The 27,885-nt window shown below is 40.4% G+C and overlaps 1 protein-coding gene across 4 annotated transcripts in view; it reads right to left on the bottom strand.

The window, feature by feature from the left end:
* Positions 1–26,362: 26,362 nt before the first annotated feature.
* Positions 26,363–27,885, bottom strand: part of GXYLT1 (glucoside xylosyltransferase 1) — a 130,004-nt gene continuing 128,481 nt past the window's right edge. For all 4 annotated transcript variants that reach the window (XR_015062230.1, XM_085897307.1, XM_085897308.1 and 1 more), the window contains one exon: positions 26,363–27,817. Coding sequence is in view for 3 of the 4 variants with exons in the window: in XM_085897307.1 (XP_085753433.1) it covers positions 27,668–27,817 (150 nt within the window). In the remaining variant the exon portion in view is untranslated. The remainder of the gene's footprint in view (positions 27,818–27,885) is intronic.

The raw sequence follows: 27,885 nt of genomic DNA, 5'->3' as shown, positions 1-27,885 counted from the left end.
AAAAAGAGCGATAAGACTCATGGGCATTTGGTGCTCACAACTGTTTATCAAGAGGAAATGACCAAAATCACCCAATTTCATGCGATGCCTTCATTTTACGTCAATCGCCGTCGTTCCATTGAAATAAGCAATAAAACTCACAATTTGATCTTGTTAAGTCGGCCGTTTTGCAAATTGCTTCTGTCGTTGAAGCAGCAGTGACTCGAAGCTAAATGCTTCACCATTCCACTTAATAGTCACACTTTTTACCTCTTGTGCTTTGTGCAGGAGCTAATTGGCAGAGCCTGAGAGACGGCTCATCTCAAGACAGGGTGCTGCCCTTGGTTGAGATACATAGGATCATATCGCTCTCTGCTTTGGGACGTGGGGATGTCTCAATGGTGCTCCACCATTTCGAAGCAGGCTGAACCAGGCCAAGAAAGTTTCACTAACAGGTTGTTTTAAAAAAAAACATTATTCAATAAAGTTTCACCGTAGCAGATGCTGCATCTCAGTTACCTATATTCGAGAATAGCCCATACATCGCCTTTGTGTATACAACAGGGAGCTAGATCCAACACCGAGGGTTTTTGCATCATAAGCAGACCAAAATGGCATTATAGTTACGCTCGTTTCCTACACGGTGATTGAATTTTCAAATCTCTTTGCTCTCGTGGGGAAGATGGTATGGGGGCTAGAACATAAAGCCCCGGTGGACGAACCTGAGGGATTTGGGGGATTTACACTAAGATCGTCGTCCCTTATTACACGTGACCTTTGCACGCAGTGCCTGCGATATGATAAGGAATAAATCCAGCCTAAGCCCACCATAAGGCTTTCAAGACTTTATTTTCCCTCTGTTAAATATTACCATGGCAGATTGTCATAATTCTGAGGCCCTCTGTGGCCATGTACCGTTAGAGAATGCTAATTATGTCTCTGCAGAAGAACAGACCATTTGCCTAACTATCCTTCATGGGAGAGCGTGGGGTTCAATGGCACAGTTTATCATTGGAAGTACACTTGCTAATAAAAAGGAAACCTTCCAAACATAAAAACCTTAGCAATTATAATCTCAAGATTGAAAAACATAAACATCTTCATGTATGACTTGACATGTACTCGTGTGTTAATATGTCTGAGAGTTTGCAGCAACAGAACAGAGTTTGTATGAGAGTTTCTATTTTAATAATCCAACACCTCCTTCCAAAAAAAAAAAAAAAAAAAAACCCTACCAAAACTTAACCTCACGCATAATCATATTATACTCTATTAACCCCTGTAGACACTATGGACCACTTAGACCCTTTACAACCCTTGAGACCTGCAGACTTGTTAGACCCCTTTAGATGCACACCACACAAACATCAGTCGAATCTTATTGCAATATCCACACTCTACTTTTTTCAGCAAGTAATGCACAATCTCCAGCTTCCCTGAGAGTGGGCACTCTGCTGGGTTGAACAGAAGTTGCATATTTGGGTCACTGAATTGGTTCACCAATCAAAATCTAGAAGCACATTTTTTTGAGGTCAAAAGGTCAAGGTCACATCACTTTTCATCTGCTTGACTGAAAATTTGAATAGGGTTTACATATTGTGTCACTGAAGCATATTATTGGAGGTCAAAAGGTCAAAGCTCAAGGTCACATCAAATATTAAATTTTCATGCTATTAACTTGAACAGGATTCGCCTATTTGGTGACACACCTGGTTCACAAAAAAAAATCACTGATTGATTTAGCCTTTTTGATATGTCAATGGTTTCCATGACAACAATTTCACCCCATTATAATGAAACGGGCCTTTGTGTGAATTTATTACCATACCTCAGTAATTTTTCAAGATATCAAATTTAAACTTTCACAGCTTATTTATATGTATGTGTAGTATATGTGAGGAGAATTTGGTCAAACTTCATTAAAAGGTCAAAGTCAATGCCATCTGAAGCATGTAAAACACCTATGAGGCTGCAATTAGAAAATATATCAACCAAATTTATTTTGCATAACATTCGATCATGTAAAAGACTTGATCGGTCTAATTTTAGAAATTACCAAACTGCTGTTACTTTTATTTCCATAACTTACTTTTATATTACCAAACAACTCTTGTTTATTTGGATTTTGCAAGTACTGTACGATGCACCAAATCATTGTTTGTTTGTTTGTCTGCACAAAACGTACGTCTATTTATTACATACTATTGAAATTATAATGACACAACGATAATGGTACATAATGATGATACCTAATATTCCTGGTGTTGGCTTAATGGTTAGGATGGCAGGCTTGGGATCCGAGGGTCCTGAGTTCAAATCCCGCTCGGCTGTTGAAGTAATACCAGGTGGGTTGATTCAGCCTATAATCCTTCTGAGGTCGGCAAAATGAGTACCAGCTTGTTGGTATCCTGTGTCGGAGTGCGTGGCCGTACGTGCAAAAAAAAACAAAAAAAAACTTTCAAACTGCGTGCCAGAAACAACAACCACACAGGCCGTTCCTTTGCTCTCGCATGCCCGTACGTGCGGGCCATACGTGGGTGCCCGTATGTGCAAAAAAATAATAATAACAAGTGGTGCCAGGCACAACAAATCCCACCCATTTAAGGCATAAAGTTATTTTGGGGAGCAAATTTAAATTTGATACATTCTTAACCCCGATCTTCACAAATATGCATTTTTTCACGATAGGATTGTTTGGATTTTAAGTCACAAATAGAATAAGGTTCATTATAAGCTTAGTTTGAAGTAAATTGGATCATTTTTGACGAAGTTATGAGCGAAAAACGATTTTGACCTTTTCGAGACCTGACCTTGACCTTTGACCTAATTGGACCCAAAAGTTAATGGGGTCGTCCAAGGTTCATTACCCACCTGTGGATACAATTTGACAGTGTTTGAGCCAGCCGTTTTTCCGTAAAGTTGTACTTTCGTAACCATGTTTTAGTTTTAATGGAAAATTTGTAATTTTGAGCGATGACCATGACTCCCAAAAATTTGGACCTGACCGATCTTCACAAATATGCATTTTTCACGATAGGAATGGGTAGGGTTATAAGTGACAAACAAGTCTGAAGACGACGATAGTTCACGAGCGGTATTTGACGATGTAGATTGTTTCAGAAGTCAAGGATGAGACAATGTGATAATGTTTGACCAAGTTATAAAAATGATCAACATTATGTGGTACGGGTGACAGGTTATTAGCTGCAAAATGTGGAAAACCCTGTTTCGTTCAACAACTTTCAAAATTTGACCTTTGCATAACGTTTAAAGGTCCCAAAACAATGTTGTGGACATTAAAATGAGGAAACAGGATACGTGCTATAGCTTAATGGAGTTAGTTCGTCAAAGAAGGTTGAAAACCCGGTTCGATTCCCATAACTTTGAAAATTTGACCTTTGTGAACTTTAAAGGTCAAAGGTCAAGGATTATGACCATTGGTGCAAAACTTCCTCTGGAAAATTCCAGGAACAATACAACGTCATATAGGCTATATGGCATTTCACACTCCTCGGATTATCCATACTTTGATGAAATCAGCATAAACCAAACTTGTTGGGGGCACCACGGGCAAGGTGTTCGAGATAGAGAAAAATGGTTTCAAAACTTTAGGTGGGTAATGACCTCAAGATTATGCATAAAAATATTGTCATCCTAGCTCTCAAAGTTTGGGCGGTCGTCTGATTTTTATGTCAAAATTAGAAATTTTCTAAGTTCATGACCTTGTGACCTTAACCTTGGCCTTGGGACTAAAATGAAAAATCGAGCTCCATGGGGCTATGCAGGTGCCGTTGGGCTAACCAAATACCGAAACCCTGCCAGATTCGACAACCCCCTCGGAGAAGATGGATTTTTATGTCAAAATCACAATTTTCTAAGTTCGTGACCTTGTGACCTTGACCTTGGGATGAGAATGAAAAATCGAGCTCCGTGGGGCTATGCAGGTGCCATTGGGCTAACCAAATACCGAAACCCCTGCCAGATTCGACAACCCCCCTAGAAGAAGATGCAAATTGAAATTGGCTACCCCCTAAAAACACAATTCGCAATTTTCTAAGTTCGTGAACTTGTGGCCTTGACGTTGGGACGAAAATGAAAAATTGAGCTCCGTGGGGCTATGCAGGTGCCATTGGGCTAATCAAATACCGAAACCCTGCCAGATTCGACAAACCCTTCGGAGAAGAAATTTTTTTAATGTCAAAATCGCAATTTAAGTTTGTGACCTTGTGACCTTGACCTTGGGATGAAAATGAAAAATCGAGCTCCATGGGGCTATGCAGGTGCCATTGGGCTAACCAAATACCGAAACCCCTGTCAGATTCGACAAAACTCCGAGGAGAAGATGCAAATTGAAATCGGCTACCCCTAAAAAACACGTTTTTTGGGCGTGGCTCCGTCCATAGTGGGCGGTCCATGCCCATTTTCAGGAAAACACAACAAGATCATGATATAAACCTCCCACCAAAATTTCATCAGGATTGGATCAAAACCCACGGAGCTATGCTCGGGACAGACAGACAGACAGAAATACAGACAGACATACAGACAAACAGCAATAACGAATATAGTGGTCACTTATATTTTTCGTGAACCAATTACTATAAACTATAAGTTACAAGGTTCACTATAAGCTTAGTTTGAAGTAAATCAGATCATTTTTGACGAAGTTATGAGCGAAAAACGATTTTGATCTTTTCGTGACCTTGACCTTTGATCCAATTGGACCCAAAAGTTAATGGGGTCATCAAAGGTTCATTGCCCACCTGTGAATTAAATTTGATAGTGTTTGCTAAAGCAGTTTTGCCGTAAAGTTGCTAACAGACAGACAGACAGACAGACAAACAAACAGGACGATTACGATATCCCTCTCCCTCCCTAATAATAAAAAATAACTTTCAAACAAATACACAGGCCGTTCCTTTGCTCTCGTAAATGACGACTGGATTGGGGCATTGTGTTTATCTATAAATGCGCATAACAAATCGAGAAATTATTAGAACACAGTAAGTCATCACTATCCAGAAGTAGTGCGTGCCCGTACGGAATGTTCACATCATTCCACGAATTATCGCCTTCATTGAAGTAACAACTGCTGTGATACTTCCACACACAGAGTTAATTAAAATCCAAATTAAAATCAAGTTTACCTCCCCGTCTTTGCTAACCATGACATTCGCTGCCATTGACCATTACCACTCCTACGCCATGGTGAGGCGACAGGGTAGGATTTGTAGGAGACCTGAAAGTACAGTGTCATTCGGTATTCCATGTTCGAATTGTTTTAGTTTGAAAATAGTTTAAAAAAAAAAAGTTTGCAAAGCATACCACCAAAATGAGATGTATTTTGTTGGCAAGCATGTTGAGTAGAGCTGAATTCCTTAACACTTCCAAAGGCCACACCATTTTGACAATTGGAAACAAAAAGAAGTTGTGCACTTTTTTGGATAATTATTTTCGGAACAATTTTTCTTCAATAAATAAATAATAATAAAAATTGTCTCAATGGACACACCTTTATCTCGTTAGCACCTCTTCATAAACAACATTGCTGAGGAAACGGCGCTTCTTCTTTGTTTCCTCGTCCAGGGCAAGAATGCGGAGGCTGCTGGATCTGCCAACGTTTTGATGTCCTCACTGTCCGGAAGTTCACATATCGCAGTTACAATTATTCGCTATTTAGGTTTAATGGCCAATTATTCAATTAGCATCAACGTATTTTGCCTTTTCGCAATGTCATCGCAAGGAAAAACACAGAGAAGAGGAAGAGGGAGAAAAAGAAGGGAAGAGAGAAGGAAAAAAAAAACCGTACGTGGAAAAAAAAAACCCGTACGTGGAAGAAAAGAAAGGAAAAGAAAAAGAAAAGAAAAGAAAAAGAAAAAGAAAAAGAAAAAAAAAAAGAAAAAGAAAAAGAAAAGAAAAAAAGAAAAAAATAAAAAAATAAAAATAAAAAAACATTTACTTCCTGGTTCGGAGTATTTCAGCTCACTCTGATGTAACCGAAATGTATACACCGTCTAATATGAAAACGATCATAACTTGGGACATTGTGTTTATCTATAAATGCGCATAAGTAATCGAGAAATTATTAGAATACACGAAGTCATCATTATCCGGAAGTCTGTACGTTGTAACCCGTAATGGAGAACGCGGCTGAGGTTCCCTTCCCCGTCAGCCACACAGCAACGTGTCCTGTCATTGGTTGGTAAATAAATGGCCGTAACTTGGGAAGCACTTGTCTGATTAATATCAAACCTTGAAAAGGCACATCCTCGGGTCCCCAGCAATATAGTTGGCAAGTTTCGATTAGATCGGACCAGTGGTTGTCGAGAAACAGCAGTCACAGACACACACACACACACACACACACGCACACACGCACACACGCACGCACGCACGCACGCACGCACGCACACACTGACACACGCACGCACACACACACACACACACACACACACACACACACACACATTGCTGGAATTATAGATAGATTGGAATGTGAGTGTCTATTAATTATGTAATATTGGAATGTGAATATGTCTTTTAATGATGTGCTCATGTGATCTGAGTATTACATCTATTAATTATGTACTATTGAAATGTGAGTCCGTCTATTAATTACGTACCGTTTGGATGTGAATTGGACCGTGACTACATCTATTAAGTACGTATTATTCAACCGAGACGACATCTGTTAATTATGTCCATTAAGTACGTACCATTGGAATGTACCTTTTAGACCTTTAAACCCTTCAGAACTTTACGTCGTTTAGACCCTTCAGACTTCTTTCTACCCTTTAGACCTTCACACGTTTCAGACCTTTTGACCTTCAGACTGTTTTTAGACGTCTTAAGACTCTTTAGACCCATTCTACCCTTTTGACCACTTTAGACTATTTCGACTCCTTTAGATAGACCTTTTCAAACCTTTACAGTTTACACCTTTCCAGACCATTACCCTTAAGATCATTTAGACCTTTCATTTGCATTAAATGACCTTCCATTTAGTAAAGCCTTCCATTTATTTGCCACACAAAATACACCAAACAAAACAAGTCCTGCCGAGGGTCTGCAACCTCTGATTATCCTTTCTAGTTTCATGATGGGTTTCTTTGCTCAATAGTAATGGTTTGTCTACACATGTCCAATAAATGTCTGAATTGTTAATCTATAGTTGTTTTTTTTTTGCAATTTAGAAGTTGTTTATTAATGTTTTGTGAGGAGTACATGTTGGGTGTACGAGATTACTTACTGCATGTATTTGTGTTGTACCGGCATTCCTCACTTAACGACCGAGTTCCGTTCCTACGACTCGGTCGTTAAGCGAATTGGTCGATAAGCGAGGATATATTTTAAAATGTTTCGAGTAGTGTACTGTATACTGTAATAAACAGAATAGAGGAAATCAGCTCTCATATACATTACTTCGGTTTGCATACTGTAAATACAGGTAATCGTTTTTATTTATTCTGAATAAAGAAAAGGTCTGAAGGAAACTCCAACTTGATAACTTTGTTTTAATTTGCATAACTCTTACATATTACAGAACATAAAAATACAATCAGCAAAAATTATAAAAATGATGTACCAAAAAACATTAACGTTATAAAAAAGGACATTCAGATTAACATATTAGTCATTGAATCCTTCAAAGTGTGGTAGTGGTTCGGGGTCATATGTGTATATAGTTTGGGGTAGACGAAATATGTAGTCTTGGAGATTGCGAACGTTAGTGCAGTGAATACCGACCGACTGCGGGAACGAGACTGAGACTGAGAAAGGGTGATGCGAGATGAGATGCTTGACGCTGAGACGCCGCGCTGCCATGTCCACAACCAAAGTTTTCGTACAACGTACAATACCGACTGGTCGGAGAGCTGGTCGTAAGTCCGGGCGGTCGTTAAACAGGTAGGTCGTTAAGTGAGGAGTGCCTGTATTTAAAATTTTCTCATCACACAAAGACCAAAACAGAATTAGGTTGAATGAAACCATTTTCCACAATAATTTAGCATCAATTCTCTGCACATATCAAAGATATTTTGTAATCCTACACTTGACATGCAAGATAATCTGATCCATCCCATTACCTTGAAGATTATTGGGGTGCCCATGTCCACCTCATAAACGATGTGCTCACATCTCATCTTTTTAATCCTTTACAACCTCTCTTCTCTTCTGCCACCTCCATGCTTTTAAAAGGTGCCAAAGAATAATTAGGATTGTTGTAGGGGTCGGAAGATTATTAGGTGGGGAAAGTGTAGGGGAAACGTCGTCACAGATTTCCCTGCCTTCCTTCCCAAAAGTTCCCTGTCTTGTAAGGTCCTTAAAGTCCCTGTGGTGTCTATCTTGTATACCCCGTGTTCCTCACCCCATCCCTTCCACAGATCTCATAATGTCTCTGTTCACCACTGTTTTTTCCTTCCCTCTCCCACTCCTCTTGTCTCCTGCCCCTCTTGTTGTGCGTTGTGCGTTAGCTCTCATACGAGCCTCGACAAGGTATACAAAAAAAGAGCATCAGGAGAGGATGAGGGCCTGATATGATGAACTCAACGAAGAAGTAGAAGGTTTGGAGGAGTGGAACAAGTGCAGAAAGATGTTTATGGGAATGGCAGACGTTTTGTGGGGAAGGACATCAGGAAAGGGTGCCAATCGAAAACCATCTCAGATCGTCCCCAATCCAAAACCATGATCTTTTCTACCCTCATTAACACACCCCAATCCCTCCTTCCAAATATCCAGTTTTCCCCCCTGAGTTTCCTTCTGTATCCATCTTGTCCACCTCATGCATCCTTCCCTGCCCCCCTATTCCTCCCTACACCCATTGTTTGTCCAAGTCTCCCTCGATCTTGGCCTTCAACTCTGTTGTTGGTGTTTCAACTCTCCCTCCCCCACCCCTCCCCCCAATCTCAACTGTTCCCTTTTGTCCTGTTGTGTCCTGATCCATTCAGTGTACTAATGCTTGCTCTACCATGAGCCTCAGCTATGTATACAAAAAACAAGATCTCCTGAACATGCATGACGATGAACTGGATGTTTTTGTCAAGTTTGGATTTCATAATTATTATTTCATCAACAGTAGTTTTGCAATGATGTTTCAGTGTTGACATTTTGCGTCCGTCTTTGTCATGCCCATTCAAACTCTCGGGAAGGGAAACCTGTCATTATCATGGATGTATGACGTGGTCAACCTGCGAGGATGTCAGAATTATTTCTTCAAATATGGGTTTCTTGGTACCTGCGAGAAGCAGGAGGAAATCAGACCTGAAGCCAATTTTCCAGGCAATGATTAAAAGAACACAAGACGTCATTAAGCATTGAGGGGTGACCTTCAATTTTTTGTTCCACCACCGAGGCACTGCAGTGTGGATGTTGAGACAATGGGGTTGATGACCACCTCGGGTGAATATTAACAGGCACCATCATTTGATGAAGCTCACCGGCTGGTCATTGATGACCAAATGGGCAATGCCACTAATTGGCCTGTTCACAGATGAGCTAATAAATGGTTAGTCTCACTGATTGGTTTAGCACCATAAAATGTGACATAAGAATAGACAGCACAGAGCAATTTATTGGATGAACATTGCATTGAATGTGGAGGTGGGAGGTGGGGTAGAGGAGGGGATAAACGTGTCACCCTTCATAAGAGATCGCTGTAGAGGCACTGTTGAGCCCGAGGTGTGTTCAAGCGGTGTCATTGCTGGACCAATGCTCCCTTTAGTTCAAAGGTTCTCCTGCTTGGGGGCATGGTGGATGGGCTGGGTTGTGCCTGGCCAACCATTGTTGTGCTCATGCTGGACGTGTTAACATTATTATGCTTGCTGCGCTTCACAGCTGGTGCATTGCATAGTTCCCAAGAGATTCTCAGTGACATGTTCTTTTCTGACTGTCTCCACTTGTTCTTCTGGAATCCGTTTTAAAACTGAGACAATGCAAGCTTTCTTAATATTTCACACTGGCAAGCCTTTTGCATCAGTTGACATTCTTATCCCTCATAGTGCCATGCAAAGACACTGACCAACTGAACCAATCCTCTTGTCTTCCCCCTTTGTATCTCATGTTTCACGTGGCTGTGTTTGTGAATGGATATATACATACACCGAAGGTGGATGGAGGTTATGTTTTCACCCGTCTGTCTGTTTGTTTGCACGATATCTCAAAACGTTGCGGTCGGATTCAGACAACACTCGGTGGGCAGGTTGGGTGTGTGACAAGGACGAATTGATTAGATTATGGTGAAGATCCGGATCCAGACACTGGAATTTTTAAAGTAATTCTTCAACATTGAGAGATAGGGCCAAATATGATATGCAGCACAATATCTCAAAAAGTTGTGGACGGATTTGGACGAAACTTGATGGACAGGTTTGGGTATGTGACAAGGACGAATTGATTTGATGTTGGAGAAGATCTGGATCCTCATTTGTTTGCCGTGCTTTTGCAACACTTTAACCGTTGAAGCACTTTCAGACTATTTTGCTGATCAGGATTGTTCAGGAAGCAAAGCCGCTTAGCAATATTGGAATGGCCCCAGAGACTCATGATGGTGCTTTTTAAAAATGAATTTAATATAAATAAATTAACTTTGGGCAGTGAAAGACAAGGTGTACTCTTATTTTCTTTTTAATTACGCAAGTAATTTTAAAAAGGAAAGTCCCTAACTAATAAACCTTTCAGAAATTCAATTAAAAATGAATTTTGTCTTCACACACCTACAAAAGTTAACTCCAAGTTTCATTAACAGCATATTATTAAATGTAACATTGAAAATTTACGATTCTCATTTTGACTGGTAATTTCAGCTTCAGATGAAGCTCCAATAAAACTGTGTAAGTGGCCTGTCATAAAGTAATTACCACAGTCCGTATATTTCATCCATTAGTGTCAATATAATTGTTTTTTCCTCACCCTCTTTTAATAATGTATTTGGCAATCTGTATTATTAGAATGCCAGATGTTAAAATTATCGCAATGAAATGGGGACTGGTTATAAATATCACCGTGCCTTTATCACGTCTCTGGTTCCCAGCCCAGTCGACCCGAAGGCCGGGGTAGGCCTGCTGTCAGAGATTTTGTGCCTTTAATTAGCGAGGTCTGTGAATTAATGCCTGCCGTGCCTATGTGTGAGCACGCGCAGCCTGTCGTTAACCCGCCACGGAGGCGAGGGAGATAACGCCCCTCATTACCGACATCCCAACATTTCGAAGGTCAAGGCTGACTTTGGTAAGCGTTAGAGACCGAAACAGGGTGACCTCCAGTCAGGCATTTTCACCTCGACAACACCCACCCCCTTTCTCTCAAATTTTTTTTGCAGGAAGGACACTATTATTTTTAAGCCTGTAAAAAATATAGTCTGCCAATGTGTCAGGACAAATTTAATACGAACTAGAAATCACAGATCGCAAACCTTCACCAGCACTTATTTTGTGTGGTGTCTGTGTGCTGGTGTGTTTGTGTGGTGTATACACAATGCATTGATGACATAGGTTTATGTTCATACAGCAACCAAGCAGACATTTTCAGTTTTATTGTGTATATGCAATTCTATATATTTTATAGACGAAGTCGCATTCTAATCTTATGTACTCGAGAGACGAAGTAGTCACTTTCTGTACTTTATAGACATATGCACATTCTAACATTACATACTTTATAGACGTACTTACATTCCAATTGTATATACTTTATAGATGTACTCACATTCTAATTGCACATAATTTATTGACATACTCACATTCTAACATCACAAAATTTATTGATGTACTCACATTATAATATTACATACTTTGGAGAAATACTCACATTCTAATATTACATACTTTATCGAAATACTCACATTCTAATATTGTTGCGGGACGGGTTTCGGCTGCGAGCACGACTGCGAGTTGGAGCAATAGGGTCGACTCTACCGAACACCCGGAATCTAGATCGTACCTTACAGGACCGTGAATCGCCAATAAATCAACCACGTGGGACAGGGTTATTTGCCAAACTTCCAAATACCTAGAGGCCCACGTGGCGAACTACCGAGTATTCACATCCTCGACGGAACTCGAACAGGACGAGTCGTTTCCGTGCTCGATCTGTGCGTAACCCGAGTGGATGGTTACCGAGTTCCCGTCGGTCCAAATGCACACAACTACGGCAACAACAGCCTTCTTTAATTCCCCAACACGCACCGTGTTAAACCAATGAAGAAAACACAGAAACGAGCTGATACATTCAACACATGGATTTATTTAGAATAGGGAAAGGGAAGACACAGAGCAGGATTAACCCCGAATATAGTCATGCAATGTACAAAGAGCAAGCACTTAACAATTTCGACTTACAGACGGGCCCACAAATACACACACACACACACGCACGCACGCACGCACGCACGCACACACACACACACACACACACACACACACACACACACACACACACACACATACACACACGCACACACAAAATAAACGGTGGCCACGGCCTTTATTGAGGCCTCCAGCTCAGAGGGAAAGGCGAGCTGAAGACCAGAGCCTGCACTCAGACCTGTCCGCTTTGAGCGGGTACGTTGAGCTGGCGGAGTGGCGGGACTCGGACCTGTTGCAGCCCAGGCGTCCACACGACCGGGCTCCCAGCGAACGGAGGCCGGCAGGGCGAAGATTGGCAAGATGAAGACTGGCAAGACGAAGACTGGCTTTCAAAAGAAAAAAACCACCACACCCGAAAAATGGAGACTGACCTTTTATCAGCTCCGTCAGCTGAACCTCGGTGTCATGGTGTACGTCTTTCCTCATTGGCTGGTTTTGGTGCGCAGAATCGCTCTTCGCCTTCCCCAATGGCCAAAACGAGCGGCAAGTCCGTCGATTGACCCAAGGGTGTGGTGACGTCACGCAGACCGCCTTTCTCACCGTGGTGGGGTCTGATTGGCTGAGCGGCGGCCACCTCATTCGCAGCACGCTGATTGGTCTTGGGCCGCCGTGAAGGTCCTCCTTGAACTCCGCCCACCACGGGTGCCATGGCGTCGGCCAGAGCAAGGTGATGGTGAAGGTGATGCTGGTGTTGTAGAAGATTTATGGATGCAATTCAAATCCTAACTATCAAAATAACTTTGCAGCGCATGTATGCAATTCCCATTGGACACAGGTAGGGGGCCCTAACTAGAAACGCACACTTATCGAAATAACTAAGCTATGGGGACGGCTGTCTGTGTGCACAAGGCTTCCAGATTCGTAACAATATTACATACTTTATAGAAATACTCACATTCTAATATTACATACTTTATAGAAATACTTACATTCGAACATCACATAATTTATTGATGTACTCACATTCTAATATTACATACTTTATAGAAATACTCACATTCTAATATTACATACTTCATAGAAATACTCACCTTCTAATTGTACATAATTTATAGACGTACTCACATTCTAATTGAACTCACTTTATGGACGTACTCACATTCTAATTGTACACATTTCATCGAGGTACTCTGTTGAGAAAAGGGTAAAGCGTATTACTGGCGACCACCAAGTGGCATTTGTGGCCGATGTCAGCACATTATTTGCGGACAGACAGCGAGACATACAAACGAATAGACCCAAATGCAATACCCTCTCCTCAAACAAGGGTATGAAGCGTATGTTAAAGTGGTGAATACATATTTGGAATGTCTGAGGTCACAAGTCAGACTGGTTTCTTTTATATATATATATATATATATAACAACACTCTTTCACGCCAAGTCATGTTCCAGTTCGCAATGTTCCTCCATTTTCACTCAATCGGTTATCGCGTGACAATTAACTGTGGGATAAAGCTGTATACGACAGCAAAGAGAATGTTTGAAGTTCTCAAACAAATGAGCCACATGAAAGCCTTTTCACACCGTTTTCAGCAACTCGAGGAATGCCGAGTTAAGTGTTTCATTTCACAACTGATCTTTTGCCTGCTTTGAAAGGAACAAGCTCAGCTAACTGATCTTTGTGTGCAATGTATATTCATTCACAGAAAAAGCTTGTTGCATGCAGTAAAGCATGTATTCCATTTCATGAGTTTGGGTCCAGTTTGGATTCATGGATTTTTCATTGTTTAATGTGCATATGGTGTACAAATGAAATTGCATTATGAAAATATGTTAACATATCAAAAGACCCAAGAAAGTAGAATTCTAATTTGTTAAGCATGAACAAAACATTGCCTTTATTTGAAAAGTTTATGATTACAGCAATCAGGATTTGGAGAGAAATATCAATGAACAAAAGAAAGTTCATGAATGCACAATGTCAAAATGTGCCTTATCAGTGTTCCCCACTGAGTACATGGCTCATGATGCGAGGACAGCAGTTTCAAATTCCATGTACTCAGTGGATATATCTATTTTTTATTAATAAACTTGTATTTCGTATAAGAGTACAGTGGTATCGCCTAATATCCTTGTCCTGTTAGTAATTACAAGGAAATCTAAAACAGGTGGAGGCCATTCAGCCTGCGCGAACACCACACTAATTTATCTACACAAGACCCAAGGAAGAAAATGCAAAAAAAGTTTTAATTCATGAAATTTTTTTGTTGTTGTTTGTTGTATTTTTTGTAGTTTTTATATTTTCTTCCCCTCAGGGGAGGGGCACAGACTTGGTTAAAACCACACAACATCAACCACACAACCCCCCTTGACAAGACCCCCACCAACAGCACTCCGTACACAATCACCATTCAATGCTCAAACTACCGAAAAGTCTTATCAATATCCCCATACCCCTCTATCCCCATAACTTCAAGGTACCCATCTAATTCCAATTTAAACTTGTCTACTTTTTCTGCTGCCACTACCTTTCCTGGGAGGCCATTCCATGCATTAACTACTCTCTGAGTGAAAGTCCCCTGCCTTGCTACCGTCTTAACTCTCCTCTTCTTTACTCTCAGGCTATGGCCCCTGGTCCTATCACTGTCTACTCTGTTGAATAATTCATCTGCACTTGTTTTATCTCTACCTTTCATTATCTTAAACATCTATATCATATCCCCTTGTAACCACCTCCTTTCTAGTGTATAAAGCCCTGTCTCCTTCAGCCGCTCATCATAGCTGAGACTAGTTCGGCCCAGAATCAGTCTTGTAGTCCTGCGCTGAACCCTCTCGATGGCATCGATGTCCTTCCGGAACTGTGGTGACCAGAACTGCACACAATAAGATTTATGCAAAATAACTTGTGATTTATGCATAAGCTCCTTCATGAGCATTCAATCCCATTTAAAGCAGGCAGCATGGATTTTCCAATGTCTATGTGTTGTTTTAGGGGTCAGCTGAGTATTTGGTGGGGGAGCCGAGAGGGAATGAGAAATATAATTTGGAGGTAAGCAAGGGAACATAGAAGATGAAAAGTCGGTGTGAGGGAAGGGGGCGGTGGGTTATTTGTGGATTAAAAAAAATACATACAGTATATTTATGTACTATATGCACCTTGCAATCTCAACTGCCAACCTATATCTTTGAATTATTTATTTGATATACACATTGCCATCACTGAGACAGAAACATACCACCTTGAGCTAAAGAGTTCATTCAACACCTTGTCCTGCACAGTCTTGAGTAAAAGGATGAAAAAAGGAACACCACACACTGCACAGTCTTAAGAAGGATAGGGATGACATTCCATACATTTTGGCAATTTCAGAGCCAAAGTACTGATAAACTGCAGGATTGTGTTCTGATTGGTGTTCTACATTATTCAAAATATAAAATTAAGTAGTTCCTCGGTCACAGACTGACGTCTGGAGACAGACAAGTGAATTAATTGCTTAACTCCGCTTTTCGCTTCGCGTGAGCAGGGTAATCATTTATATACACTTTACCGTCACTGCTACCTACCTTCAATTATTTACATGCACTTTATCATCTACACTCCCGACAAAGAAGCTTTAATTATTTATTTATATACGTTGTCTCCACTATCGACACGACCTTTAATGACTTGCTTATTACCCCTTGCACACGAAGCAAAAAGCAGGGTTAAGCATTTGGTTCACGTTATCTGTCTGTCTGTCTGTCTACAAACATCAGTTTATGATCGAGGAACAACTTCATTTCAATTGAGTGTTGTATTTTGAATACGAATCAGAACATAAACCTGTAGTTTTGCAGGATGTACTTTGGCTCTAAATATATTCTGATCACACATGCAGAGAGGAGTGAGATTTTTTTTGATTTTTTTTTTTTACTTTGTCTGCCTGCCTGCCTGGCAGTCAAACTAAATTGAAAATCATTCCAAACAGGAAACCAACTGTTTTTAAAGATGTCATAAAGGACACAAACAACAGGCACGAATAACTTATGTAATGTGTTAAATAAGGTGGTGCATCAATAGTGGTAAACTTCCGAAAAAAATTTTCAACAAACTTAAAAATCTTTATTTTATTTCAATTTTATTATATACTTGAACAATGAAGAACACAACTAGCCTTTTTGGCATTTGAAAACTCGTTTAGCAGTACTAGGACAAAATATTACGGCATTTTAACGTCATCATGACCAATCAAAATTTTCCGCTGGCATACCCCGCCCACATCCTTGTTAGTTTGGGAGCCAAGTGAGATTTAATTGTTCCGAGAGTTCCAAAAGGTTTGATCTAATTTAGGTGTAAAGGGACCTTAACTCACAGCAAAAACCACATTCTTAAGTAAATATACTGCAGGATGAGATTGGGGGGGGGGGGGGCACCACTCGAATTACCCCCAAAATGCCATTTAATTGTTGTTAAAGTTCCAAGCATAATTCCTTTGCTATTTGGTAGAGGACATCTCACTGAGCCAAAATCCATTACTTAAGAATAAATATTTTGTGGGAAAGGTCATTTAAGACGCATGCTAATTATGGCTAATTAGCCATTTAATTGCTCTTAAAGATCCATCATTGGAACCAAATGCAAAATGTAGAGGAAAGTCCCCTGATGAAGAATCAACGACGTAAGAAGAAAAAAAAATGTGGGAAAGTCTACTTAAGATGATGTCAAACGCTAATTAGTGCTTAATTAGCCATTTAATTATTTTGAAAGATCCAAGCATAATTCCTTTACTATTTGGTAGAGGACATCTCACTGAGCCCAAATCCATTACTTAAGAAAAATATTTTGTGGGAAAGGTCATTTAAGACGCTTGCTAATTAAGGCTAATTAGCCATTTAATTACTCTGAATGATCCATCCTTGGAACCAAATGCAAAATGTAGAGTAAATTCCACTGATTTAGAATCACAAATTTAAGAAGAACGAAAATGTGGGAAAGTCCACTTAAGATGAGGTCAGATGTAATTATCATGGTTGCTAAGCAAGGGCACCGATTATGAAACTGCAAGTAATATCGAAACATAGGCAAGGACAAGATAAAAAAAAATTATACTCCGTTTATTTGGTATGGTATATACTCCAGAAAATAAAGGGAAAATGCAGGTCTACATCATGAATGGCATCCACCATAATTGCACATTTCTAAGTGTTTTGAAAAGTTTCAACTTGCCAAATCCAACGTACGTGACATTTTAAATAATATCCCTATCTTGAAAGGCTGACAAACATGTTATGTTTGCATGGTTGGTTTTGAAAGGAAATTAAGTGGGAGGTACAGTAGAACCTCTCTATTAAGAACACCCTTGGGACTGACAAACGCTGTCCTTAATAGTGAGGCGTCCTGATTACAGAGGTCAAATTGAATGGAAATGACCAATTCGGGACGAGATTGGGTGTCCTTAATAGAGAGGTTGTCCTCCTGGCAGAGGTGTCTGTAAAAGGAGGTTCCACTGTAACTATTTTGCACGGATTAAAAATAAAATCCCACAACTGTATTCACCATCCTGCAAATTTCTAGTCCAGGGGTACAAGAAACAGAATGTATCTGGTCAGAAACATTGGAATATCGTTGTCTGCAATACCAAAATAAAGTTTTAAAATCACATATAATAGAGTTTGCAAGAGCCATAACTTTGCTTTGGTTACCAGAGTGAACACTGTCAATTAAAATGCATCCACCAGCATTACTGAGCACGTCATACTTCTCATAATCACTTTGTCAATAACTGATCATACAGTATTAGATGCAAAAAGTTTCCAACTTATACAATCATGTTCACAAATATTCTAGAGACTGTGCATTGTTCTAAAATGTAAGAGTGTTTGTGCCAAAGTCTCACAGATCCACAACTGAAACAACAGGTATTCTGGGTAGACATCCTGATGATCCATTATGCAAACAACTGGGGTTTATAGTGCACATTTTTACAATATATTGCTTTCGGAAGTTACTAGTACTCGCAAAAACAGATAGCTTGCCTTATCTATTTTTGGTGCTAATCATCAGTATCACTATCAGATTCCTCATCTGATGACAGAATATCATCTTCATCCGAGGAAGACATTTCCATGTCTGTGTCGCTTTCGTCATTTTCATTTTCCTCATCCACATCTCTATCTGGAATTAATGCTGTGGGTAGCTGGGAGCCTTCGAACCAGATGATTTCGTATGAACCATTGTCATCCAGCTTCCATCCATCGGAGACAGCTGGGTGCTGGTCTATCTCTTTCTGGTCAGCGTTGGCCCACATTTTGGCTACGAATGACGCTCGATGGATCTTTTCAATGACTTCAGCTTCACACGGAGGTATTGTGCTAGCAGCAATGCCTTTCAGCTTTTCGAGTGGATTTTTGGCTGATGCTTTGGGCGCATACCCTTTCTTAAAGACTTTGTAGCGGTGCTGATTGAGAGAAGCTTTGCTGGTTGCCGTTGCCCCGTACATCCTTGCAGTGAAGTGCTTCAGGGTTTCCACTGATACATCATCGAATTCCTCTGTAGACATTTGTGCAAATGCCTTTTGGGATGGTTTGTCTTTTTTGAGGATTGCAAAGGGATGAATCTTTCCCTTTCGGACAAAAGCAGACGTGTAATCTGATCCGGTGAACGCATGGAAACCAGGCAATGCATCAGATAGGTGGTCTCCAAGTGCTGAGCTAATGGCTGTTATGTTAACGTATCTTCTGTCATTTCTGGATGATGTGCCCACATCCATCCAATCCCTAGTGATCAAGTGTTAAGGCAAATGGAAATGAATACAGAAATTCTGATCGCTAACACTGAGCTGGGTTTACGGTGTGACACCTGGTGTGATCCTCGCACCCAACACTGGCTCTGACCTGTGATCACACCTGGATCTAGTGTGATCCAGGGATCACACCTAGATTCTGTAAGCAGGTCACAACTGGTGTGATCTTGAGTGTTAGGTGTCAGGATCAGGTGTTAGTGTGATCTTAACACTGACTGTGACCTCACCCACTGTATCAAATGCTGGTCCAACTAGACCATTATCTAGTCTGCAAAGTAAACCAATAAGGCCAAATGCAACTTATTCTGAATTTATCGCAAAAACAGATTGATACCAGGTTACAATTGAACTAATGAGATTATTTCAGCATTGGCATACCATATGCATGCATGTTGAGAAAACTGAAATTGGCATGTCATTGAAGGCCTTTTACTAATTACCGGTACTTTATTTGTTTTGAACTTAACCTCGCCTAGGGGCTCTGCAGTGTCCTTTTTACCTTAAGATAAAGCAGCTCTCATTTGTGTTGGATAGTAAGCAACACATTGTCAATTATTGATGAAGGAACTGGTTCCTTTGTTTTAATGTTGGATTAAGATTGTTAATAGATGGCAGCACTGATATTATCTCAGTATGTGGAGCCAAATAGGCCAAATATTGACTTGCCTAACAACAAGCTCAGTCAGTGTTAGTACCGGTAGGTATGGTAAAAATCTACCAACATTTTTATGACCTGTCTACATCCAGCGCACTAAGAATGTGATCTATACTATAACAGGTATGCAAGAATGCAATCCTGAAGGCAAGCTTCATTGAAATGGAATACAGATATTACAATATAACCCTATGACTGATTACATCTGACCTCATCTTAAGTGGACTTTCCCCACATTTTTTCTTCTTAAGTTGGTGATTCTAAATCAGGGGACTTTACTCTACATTTTGCATTTGGGCCAATGATGGATCTTTAAGAGCAATTAAATGGCTAATTAGCCCTAATTAGCATGCGTCTTAAATGGCCTTTCCCACAAAATATTTTTTCTTAAGTAATGGATTTGGGCTCAGCGAGATGTCCTCTACCAAATAGTAAAGAATTATGCTTGGATCTTTCAGAATAATTAAATGGCTAATTAAGCCCTAATTAGCGTTTGACCTCATCTTAAGTGGACTTTCCCACATTTTTTTTTCTTCTTAAGTCAGTGATTCTAAATCAGGGGACTTTACTCTACATTTTGCATTTGGTTCCAATGATGGATCTTCAAGAGCAATTAAATGGCTAATTAGCCCTAATTAGCATGTGTCTTAAATGAGCTTTCCCACAAAATATTTTTTCTTAAGTAATGGATTTGGGATCAGTGAGATGTCCTCTACCAAATAGCAAAGGAATTATGCTTGGAACTTTCACAACAATTAAATGGCATTTTGGGGGTAATTCGAGTGGCACCCCCTATCTCATCCCGCATTAGATTTACTTAAGAATGTGGTTTTTGTGGTCAGTTAGGGTCACTTTAAACCTCAATCATCTCAAACCTTTTGGAACTCTCGCAATCATTAAATCTCACTTGGCTCCTGCTCTACTTGGCCTGCTCACGGAATGTGTTGTTTGCTTTGAACTTTTTGAGGGAAGTTCCCTTTCCAATCCCATGAAGACGAGATGTCGGTGTCGCACCCAAGAACTGCATGTAGAAACAGTATGTGCTTGCATATGTCTGTACCAATCATTTTCTTTGTAGCCTTGATGTTCCAGATGCGAGGCTTCTTCGTGTTCTTCTTTGGCTCGGGACAAAAGAAGAGGTCATGGGATTCTAAGCTTGCATGGTAGCATAGGAGGACGAGGAGGTCTGTGTCATCACCAACTACCACAGTGTTGGTGACAGTAGCAGACTGCACGGCCTTCAGTAGAATCAGGAGATCAGCATCCCCTGAGGCATGGTGTGTCTCACAGTTCTTCTTCTGAAGCTCATCACTCAACATAAAAATGAATTGCTGTTTATTCTGCCTATTGGCAAGAAACTGTTCCTTCTTCATTGTGAGACACATGTCAGCTGTAAATGTCACAGTAGTGCCAGCATTCCCTTTAGACCGTCTCTGGTGTGTCATGTCCTTCGTGTTGGTACTCTCATAACCATCAAACATGACTATGGCATCCCCGTACTTCTTCGTTCCATAATCAGTGTACTGGTGGCATATGTCTCTGTATGTAGATCCACGAGACCATGGAATGCATTGAACAAGTGCACCGCCATCCAAAACATGCTGTTGCCCATCATTGGGGATATCGGCTGGGACATCGGATCCAAGAAGATCCCAGATGGCATCAGCAAAGACTGGCTTGTGTGCTTCTCGGAGCTGAAGAGAGGAATCAAAGAGGGCTGGTGGATAACTGCACAGTTCATATTTGAAGGCCGACTCCAGTTCTTCTGCTGTCTGTGCAACAGTGATCAGTCTCTGGAAGAGGAGTTGTGGGTCAACCTGGACTTGCTCTCCATCAATCTTGACAGATGACTTCATGCCGAGGGTGACAACTTGGTCTTTCCTCTTAAATGTGTACTTGGCAGGTGTTTTCCCATCCATAGATTTCAATATTTTGGCTCCTACAGCATGTGCTGTATCGACGTTGACGGTGGGGTGTGCATGAACTCCAGTGGCGATGTTCCTCAGACGTGGATCATTACTGAACGGATTCCGTTCCTGTAAATACTTAAGAGCTGATAGTGTGTCCTTCCAGTCACGAGATTGTCTTGCCTTGGTCATGTCCTTCTTCTGCTCTCCAGTGTTGTAGTTCACACCTGTGAGCTCCTGCATTGCCTGGTTTATTTCTGCACAGGCAGGCATTGATAGTAGCCATACCAGCCGTTGTTGCTCTGTCATTCCTCGCCCTCGTGTGAGCCCCCCGCTGGTCTTCAAACTTCTCATCAGAACTTGTTCGATGATCAGGTCAGATGAAAGACCTGCCCACAGGTGATCACTTCGTCGAACCACATGGAACCCCTCATCAAAACGTTGTTGGACATTGGGATGTTGAGTTTTGAGGTTGGACATCTGCTGCAGATACACCCTCGCATATTTGGCATACAGGTTGTGGCCCGAGGCTGCCAGGTAAGGCAGCATTTCCTGGATGGCCTGTAGATGTAGTGCCCAGTTCCCAGTGCGCTCTGTCCGGATGTATTTGCGTAGAATGTCTAGCATGTCCATATACTGAACCCAGAGCACTGAAGTTCTAGAAGATATCTTTGCAGACTCGGCATGCTTCTGAAGGTGGTCTTTGATTCGTTTTAAGATGTCAGACTTGCATACTTCTTCCACAGACTGGGGTTGGCAGAAGTGTGACGAGGGTTTTGTGCCACTTCAGACATCAATAGCTCCAGCTCCTGAAAAGATGTTACGTGTCATTAGGTGCAACTGCCAGGCTGAATGTAGCACCATGAGATGCATTGTCGAGTTCTAACTTAAATACGCTTGATTTTTCTCAACATGTATAGTAAGTTTATAATGGATGTAGTTTCTGAGTTTAATGCGAATTTTCATTTTCATTTCGAAACCTTCGTCAGGCAGATGTGATTGCCCCGAGTGGAATTGTGAATTTTGTCATGTTTCAATGATTTACATAATTATATTGTATTGCCATCGACTTGATTTAATCTTGTGTCTTGAATGTTTATTCTTTTTTTGTCCAGGAGCCAAAATCAGTATCAGGTTTAAAAAAAAAAAATTCCGGACAAAAAATTGTCATTTTTGGACAAAAAAGCTATAATTTTTTATTTTACCCTCAATACATTTCACTTTTTTATTTTTATTTTATATCAATATACTGACCATAACTAGAAACAATTAGAATGCAGAAAAACATATTTACATATTAAAATATCAATCTTTACAATTTTCTCATTTTCCCCGAAGCCGGGTGGTGGCCATATTGGATTTCCATGATTTCAGGACTTTCCCCCCAGAGGATCCCTTAGGACTTTTTTTCTGTCACTGAGGACATATTCAGGAATCAAAATCTGTTGAGTTTGCTTTTGTTGCAATTTGTGAGAGGTTGACCAAATATTTCTGCTAAAATGCCTGTACTAATAGCAATTCAATTGAGATCGACAATGTCCCCAGGAAAAAGGACTAACTGCAGACGTAAGAACTAGATTGAACACTTTGTGCTATCCGGTTCGTAACTCGTCTGTCCTGCGCTGTCCCGAAGCAAGGCTGTATTTGTATCACTATTAAAGAATGTTTTCTATGCAACCACTTATCCTATCGAAGGGAAACTTTGCAACTATCATACAAGTCTCACGTTGTATCAAAGGCGGACGTCTGGGTACCCGGTCATCACTGCCAGCAGTTATCGAGTGGCAGTTCTTGTTATTATTATAATTAAAATCATTATTATTATTATTCAGAGTCCAAGCCATCCAAACAGGCACACTATTGATTTCATTCAGATTATTCTTATTCATGACTAGACTGCCGCCACCGTTTTGCCCATTTATTTGCTTTCAAATTATTTTCCTATGCAACCGCTTATCCGATTGACACAGAACTTTCAAAATAGGAGCAACTACCCATGGATTGTTTTTTACATGATAGCTATGACATTGTACTGGACATCTTCTCTGAAACTGCTCAATGAAAAAAATTGAAATTTGGCATATGTAAGGTACTCCCCATCTATTGTGTGTGTGTGTGTGTGTGTGTGTGTGTGTGTGTGTGTGTGTGTGTGTGTGTGTGTGTGTGTGTGTGTGTGTGTGTGTGTGTGTCCTCCATAACTCCAAAACCATCTCTCTCTGTGTCTCTGTCTCCCTCCCTCCTCTCTCTCTCTCCCCTCCCTCCCGCCTCTCTCTCTTCCTCCCTCCTCTCTCTCCCCCTCCCTCCCTTAATATCCCCATCAGTGAAGCGTCAGGTTGTATTTGCAAGTACATCAAATACAGGTGTCACGGGCAATGTCGCATGTCACACTTGAAGCCACAGCCAGAAGAAATCGCATATGAGTCCCCAATATTTGCAGAAGAGCAAAGAAAAAAATCTGGACTAAATAGTAAATTTTGAGAAAAGCAAAGAAAAAAGAAGCTGAAAGTTACCCAAGTTATGAACAACATACATATGCAGTTATGCCTGCTGTTGGCTTAATAGTTAGGGTGGTGGGCTTGGGATCCTAGGGTCCTGAGTTAAAATCCCACTCAGCTGTTGAATTAATACCAGGTGGGGTTAACTCGGCCTCTCATCCTTCTGAGGTTGGCAAAATGAGTGCCAGCTTGCTGGTATACTGTGTCGGAGTGGCGACCTGTCCAGGATTGTGCCCAATAGACAAGGAGACTGCTTAGGCAGCACCAACACTCTGCACAGAGTATGGTCCCAATGGATGGATATGCAGTTCACATTTATAATTTGATGGTTAAGAAAAATAATTTTACATATATATATATATATATATATATATATATATATATATATATATATATATATATATATATATATATTGGACAGGCAATGGGATACATCATTCAGGCATTGACTAATTTTCGTACCTTTATGAACAAAGGATCATAGAGGCCAAGCAAGTTGAAACGATTCAAATCTGTTAGTCTGTCAGGGATGTGATAAACATAGAATGCCTCAAGGACATCAGGTTTCCTCCAAATTTCTTTCATTTAGTGTTAAACAATAGCAGTGACTGTTTAAAAATGTTATCATACATTGGGTGGAATTGCCTGAATGCTGTAGCTTGTGGTTATAATATTAATTTTTACTTCCATTCGGTGTGCCCTGTGAAACATCATGATGAACTATTTATACACCTTAACAAGGAGCTCGCCCAAGGCAGAAAACACCTTGGGGGGAGGATGAGGATCGATTTAATAAATGCAACCTCTGCCGTATGATCCCTCGTCCCCCAACAAGTTTTGTTGAGATTGAATAAGTAACGACTGAAACTATCGCAGTCAGACAGACAGAAAGACAGACACCAAATTGTGTTTTCTCGTATGATACTTTGAATAATACCTTGAATAATTTTTCTAGAAGCATCCATTCCCTCTGGTAGCAGTCAGGGAGGTTATGTTGATATCCTTATTAAAATATGTAATTCAAAATGCCTCTCGCTGCATAATTCAAAACATCTCACTGCACTGTAAACGGTGGGGACTTGTAATACCCTTTACCTCCTGGAGCAGCACTACACAATACACATTTACATAGAGAACTTGCGCCCCGCCCCACCAAGACCACCGGCAAAAATAAAGAAACACCCCTATGCACTGATTGGCCCAGACCTGTAGAAGGAGCAGCACGACAAACAAGCATGCACACACACACAAACACCGGTCCGTGAAATTTAATATTCAATTTTCCATATCCATCCACGACCAACACACAATTTTAATTCTTCTTTATTATATGCACTTTATGCCTGGTGTTTGGTTAATGGTTAGGGTAGTGGGCTTGGGATCATAGGATCCTGAGTTCAAATCCCACTCAGCTGTTGGACAAATACCAGGTCGGGTTGACTCTGCCTGTCATCCTTCTGAGGTCGGTAAAATGAATGCCAGCTTTCTGATATCCTGTGTCGGAGTGGCGACCTGTCCAGGATTGTGCCTAATAGCAAAGGAGACTGCTTGGGCAATGGGCAGCACCAATGCTCTGTACAGAGTATAGTCTGTGTGGATGGATGGATGGATGGATGGATATGCACTTTACCATCTCCTTGACTGACACACAACTTTGCATTTCATTATTTCAGTACATTTTACCATCACCACGACTGACAAAGACCCTTGATTCATTTTTTTTCCTTTACCCTCTCCATGACTGGAGATGATCCATGACATGATCTCCATGACATGACTCCATGCATACCACCTCAAATTTATTTATTTATTTGTAGACCCTTCACCATGTCCACTATTGGCATGCCCATTTCAAACAGGCAGCATGGATTCTGCAATGTCTGAATTGTCTTAGGGGCCATCTGGGAGGGAGGAGAGGGTGATTGGATAAGAATTTTTTTTGGAGAAAAGCAAAGAAAAGAGAAGATGAAAAATGGGGGTGTTGGAAAATTTTGGAGGAAGGAGATTAGGAGGGGATGGAAGTATGTGGAATAAAGGGAAATTAATGGGGACATATGGGGGAAAAGTTGGGAAATCAAAAATTCCACCCCTTTATTTATGTTAGCTATCTTTATATATTACTCTATAACACATCATATTATGCAAAAGGACAATGTATGGACTAAACTGGAACATGATGAGCATAGAACAGCTTCTTCAGAACCACTTTTCTTCATTATATGAAGCAACTGAGGTACTTCAAAATGTGGTAGCTCGAATTATTTTTAATGTTATTTTTTTTGTCTGTTTTACAAGCCATTCAATCAGTAGCTTTGGGAAAGAAAAATAAGCTTTATTCCACTTTATAAATGGTTAATTAAAAAAACAACAACAAAAAAAAAATCAATCAGCAGTTGAGCATGGAAAATCCCACTCCAAAAAAAAAAAAAATTAAAAAGTCCAAATCTTTGATCTCTTATATGCTCACTAACCTGAATCCCACAACAACTTGTCACATTTTTCTTTGCTCCTCTGATATTGTTCATACATTCTATCACCACCAATTTCCCACTTCTCCACATTCAGTTTGATATCACTCCATCCTCTTTCACTCGACTCCACAAGCATTCCACTTTACCTAGGATTAAGAAAACAAACCAAAACATGAATTAAAAAACATAAATATATTGTTATACAGAAAGACAGCATCATAAAGTTATTTGAAAAACTAAACTAAAACCAAACGATGTGTCCAGGAATATCTCTACATCATTTACTCTCAGTAAGTTGACCATTATGGCAACAAGTGTGAAAGGGGGTGGGGTGAGGGAGGTGAGATTTTAAAATGCTCAAATGATTTTCCAAAATGCTAAATGTACTCCAAAAAATGAATACAAATATACACATACTTAAAAAAATTCTACATTCTATGACTTGACAAAGGAAAGGCCTAAATTACCAGGAATGCAATGATTAAAAAAAAAGAAAAACAAAGGGGGATAGGAAAGGTCTGTACATGGCAGCATCAAATCCGAGACCTAAAATAATCTTTTAAAGTTTACAACATGAAGAATAGTCTTCTTGGTCAATAAGCAGATCGTGCTAATCAATCACAAATAATTCCAAATATATTTGCTAAGACAATAGGAAAGGTGGCAAATAATGAAACAAAAACAAACACAAAAACCTCTGAAAAATAGAAAGGAACATCAGCATGTTTAAATTATATTTTTAAAGACAAAATTGCATTTGTTAAACGAGATTATAGTTCACAATTGGGAAGTGCATGGAAGGACAGTTCAACCGAGAAAAACGTCGAGAGAGGCCAAAAAAAGTTGATTTGAAATAAATCACAAATAATTATTAGTTACCTCTGGTGTGGTTTTTCAAGCTTCAATGCTGTATGGAATTTTACCTTGACGGGCCAAAATCCTTCGAACAGAATATAGTTTCATCACCAACTTCAGAGCTTCTACACACTTCAGATGACTGTGAAGTGAACTTGCTTCTGCCTGTGCTGATGCAATTCTGATAATGTGTGCTTCAACCCACCATTGTGCCACCTCCCCCAATCAATCAAATACTAAGAAGTCGTCAGTGATGCGCTGCAGGGATGCCGTGAAGACAGCAGGCATACGTCCACAGTATGTGTGCTCAGTTACTTGCAGGGCTGCCCGAAGAGGAGCGAGCAGGTGTCTCTCCATGTCTCCACCGAAGGGAAACTGTGAACAAGCAAGCAAAAGAGCAAGCAGAGCCACAGAACATTGAACACAAGTCAAGATGAAAAAAC

Source organism: Eptatretus burgeri, chromosome 10 (genome assembly GCF_056783735.1).
Source record: "Eptatretus burgeri isolate ZD-2024b chromosome 10, Ebu_testis_v1, whole genome shotgun sequence".
Lineage (NCBI taxonomy): Eukaryota > Metazoa > Chordata > Myxini > Myxiniformes > Myxinidae > Eptatretus > Eptatretus burgeri.
The sequence above is the reverse complement of the archived record's forward strand: the minus strand, read 5'-3'. Positions and strand labels throughout refer to the sequence as shown.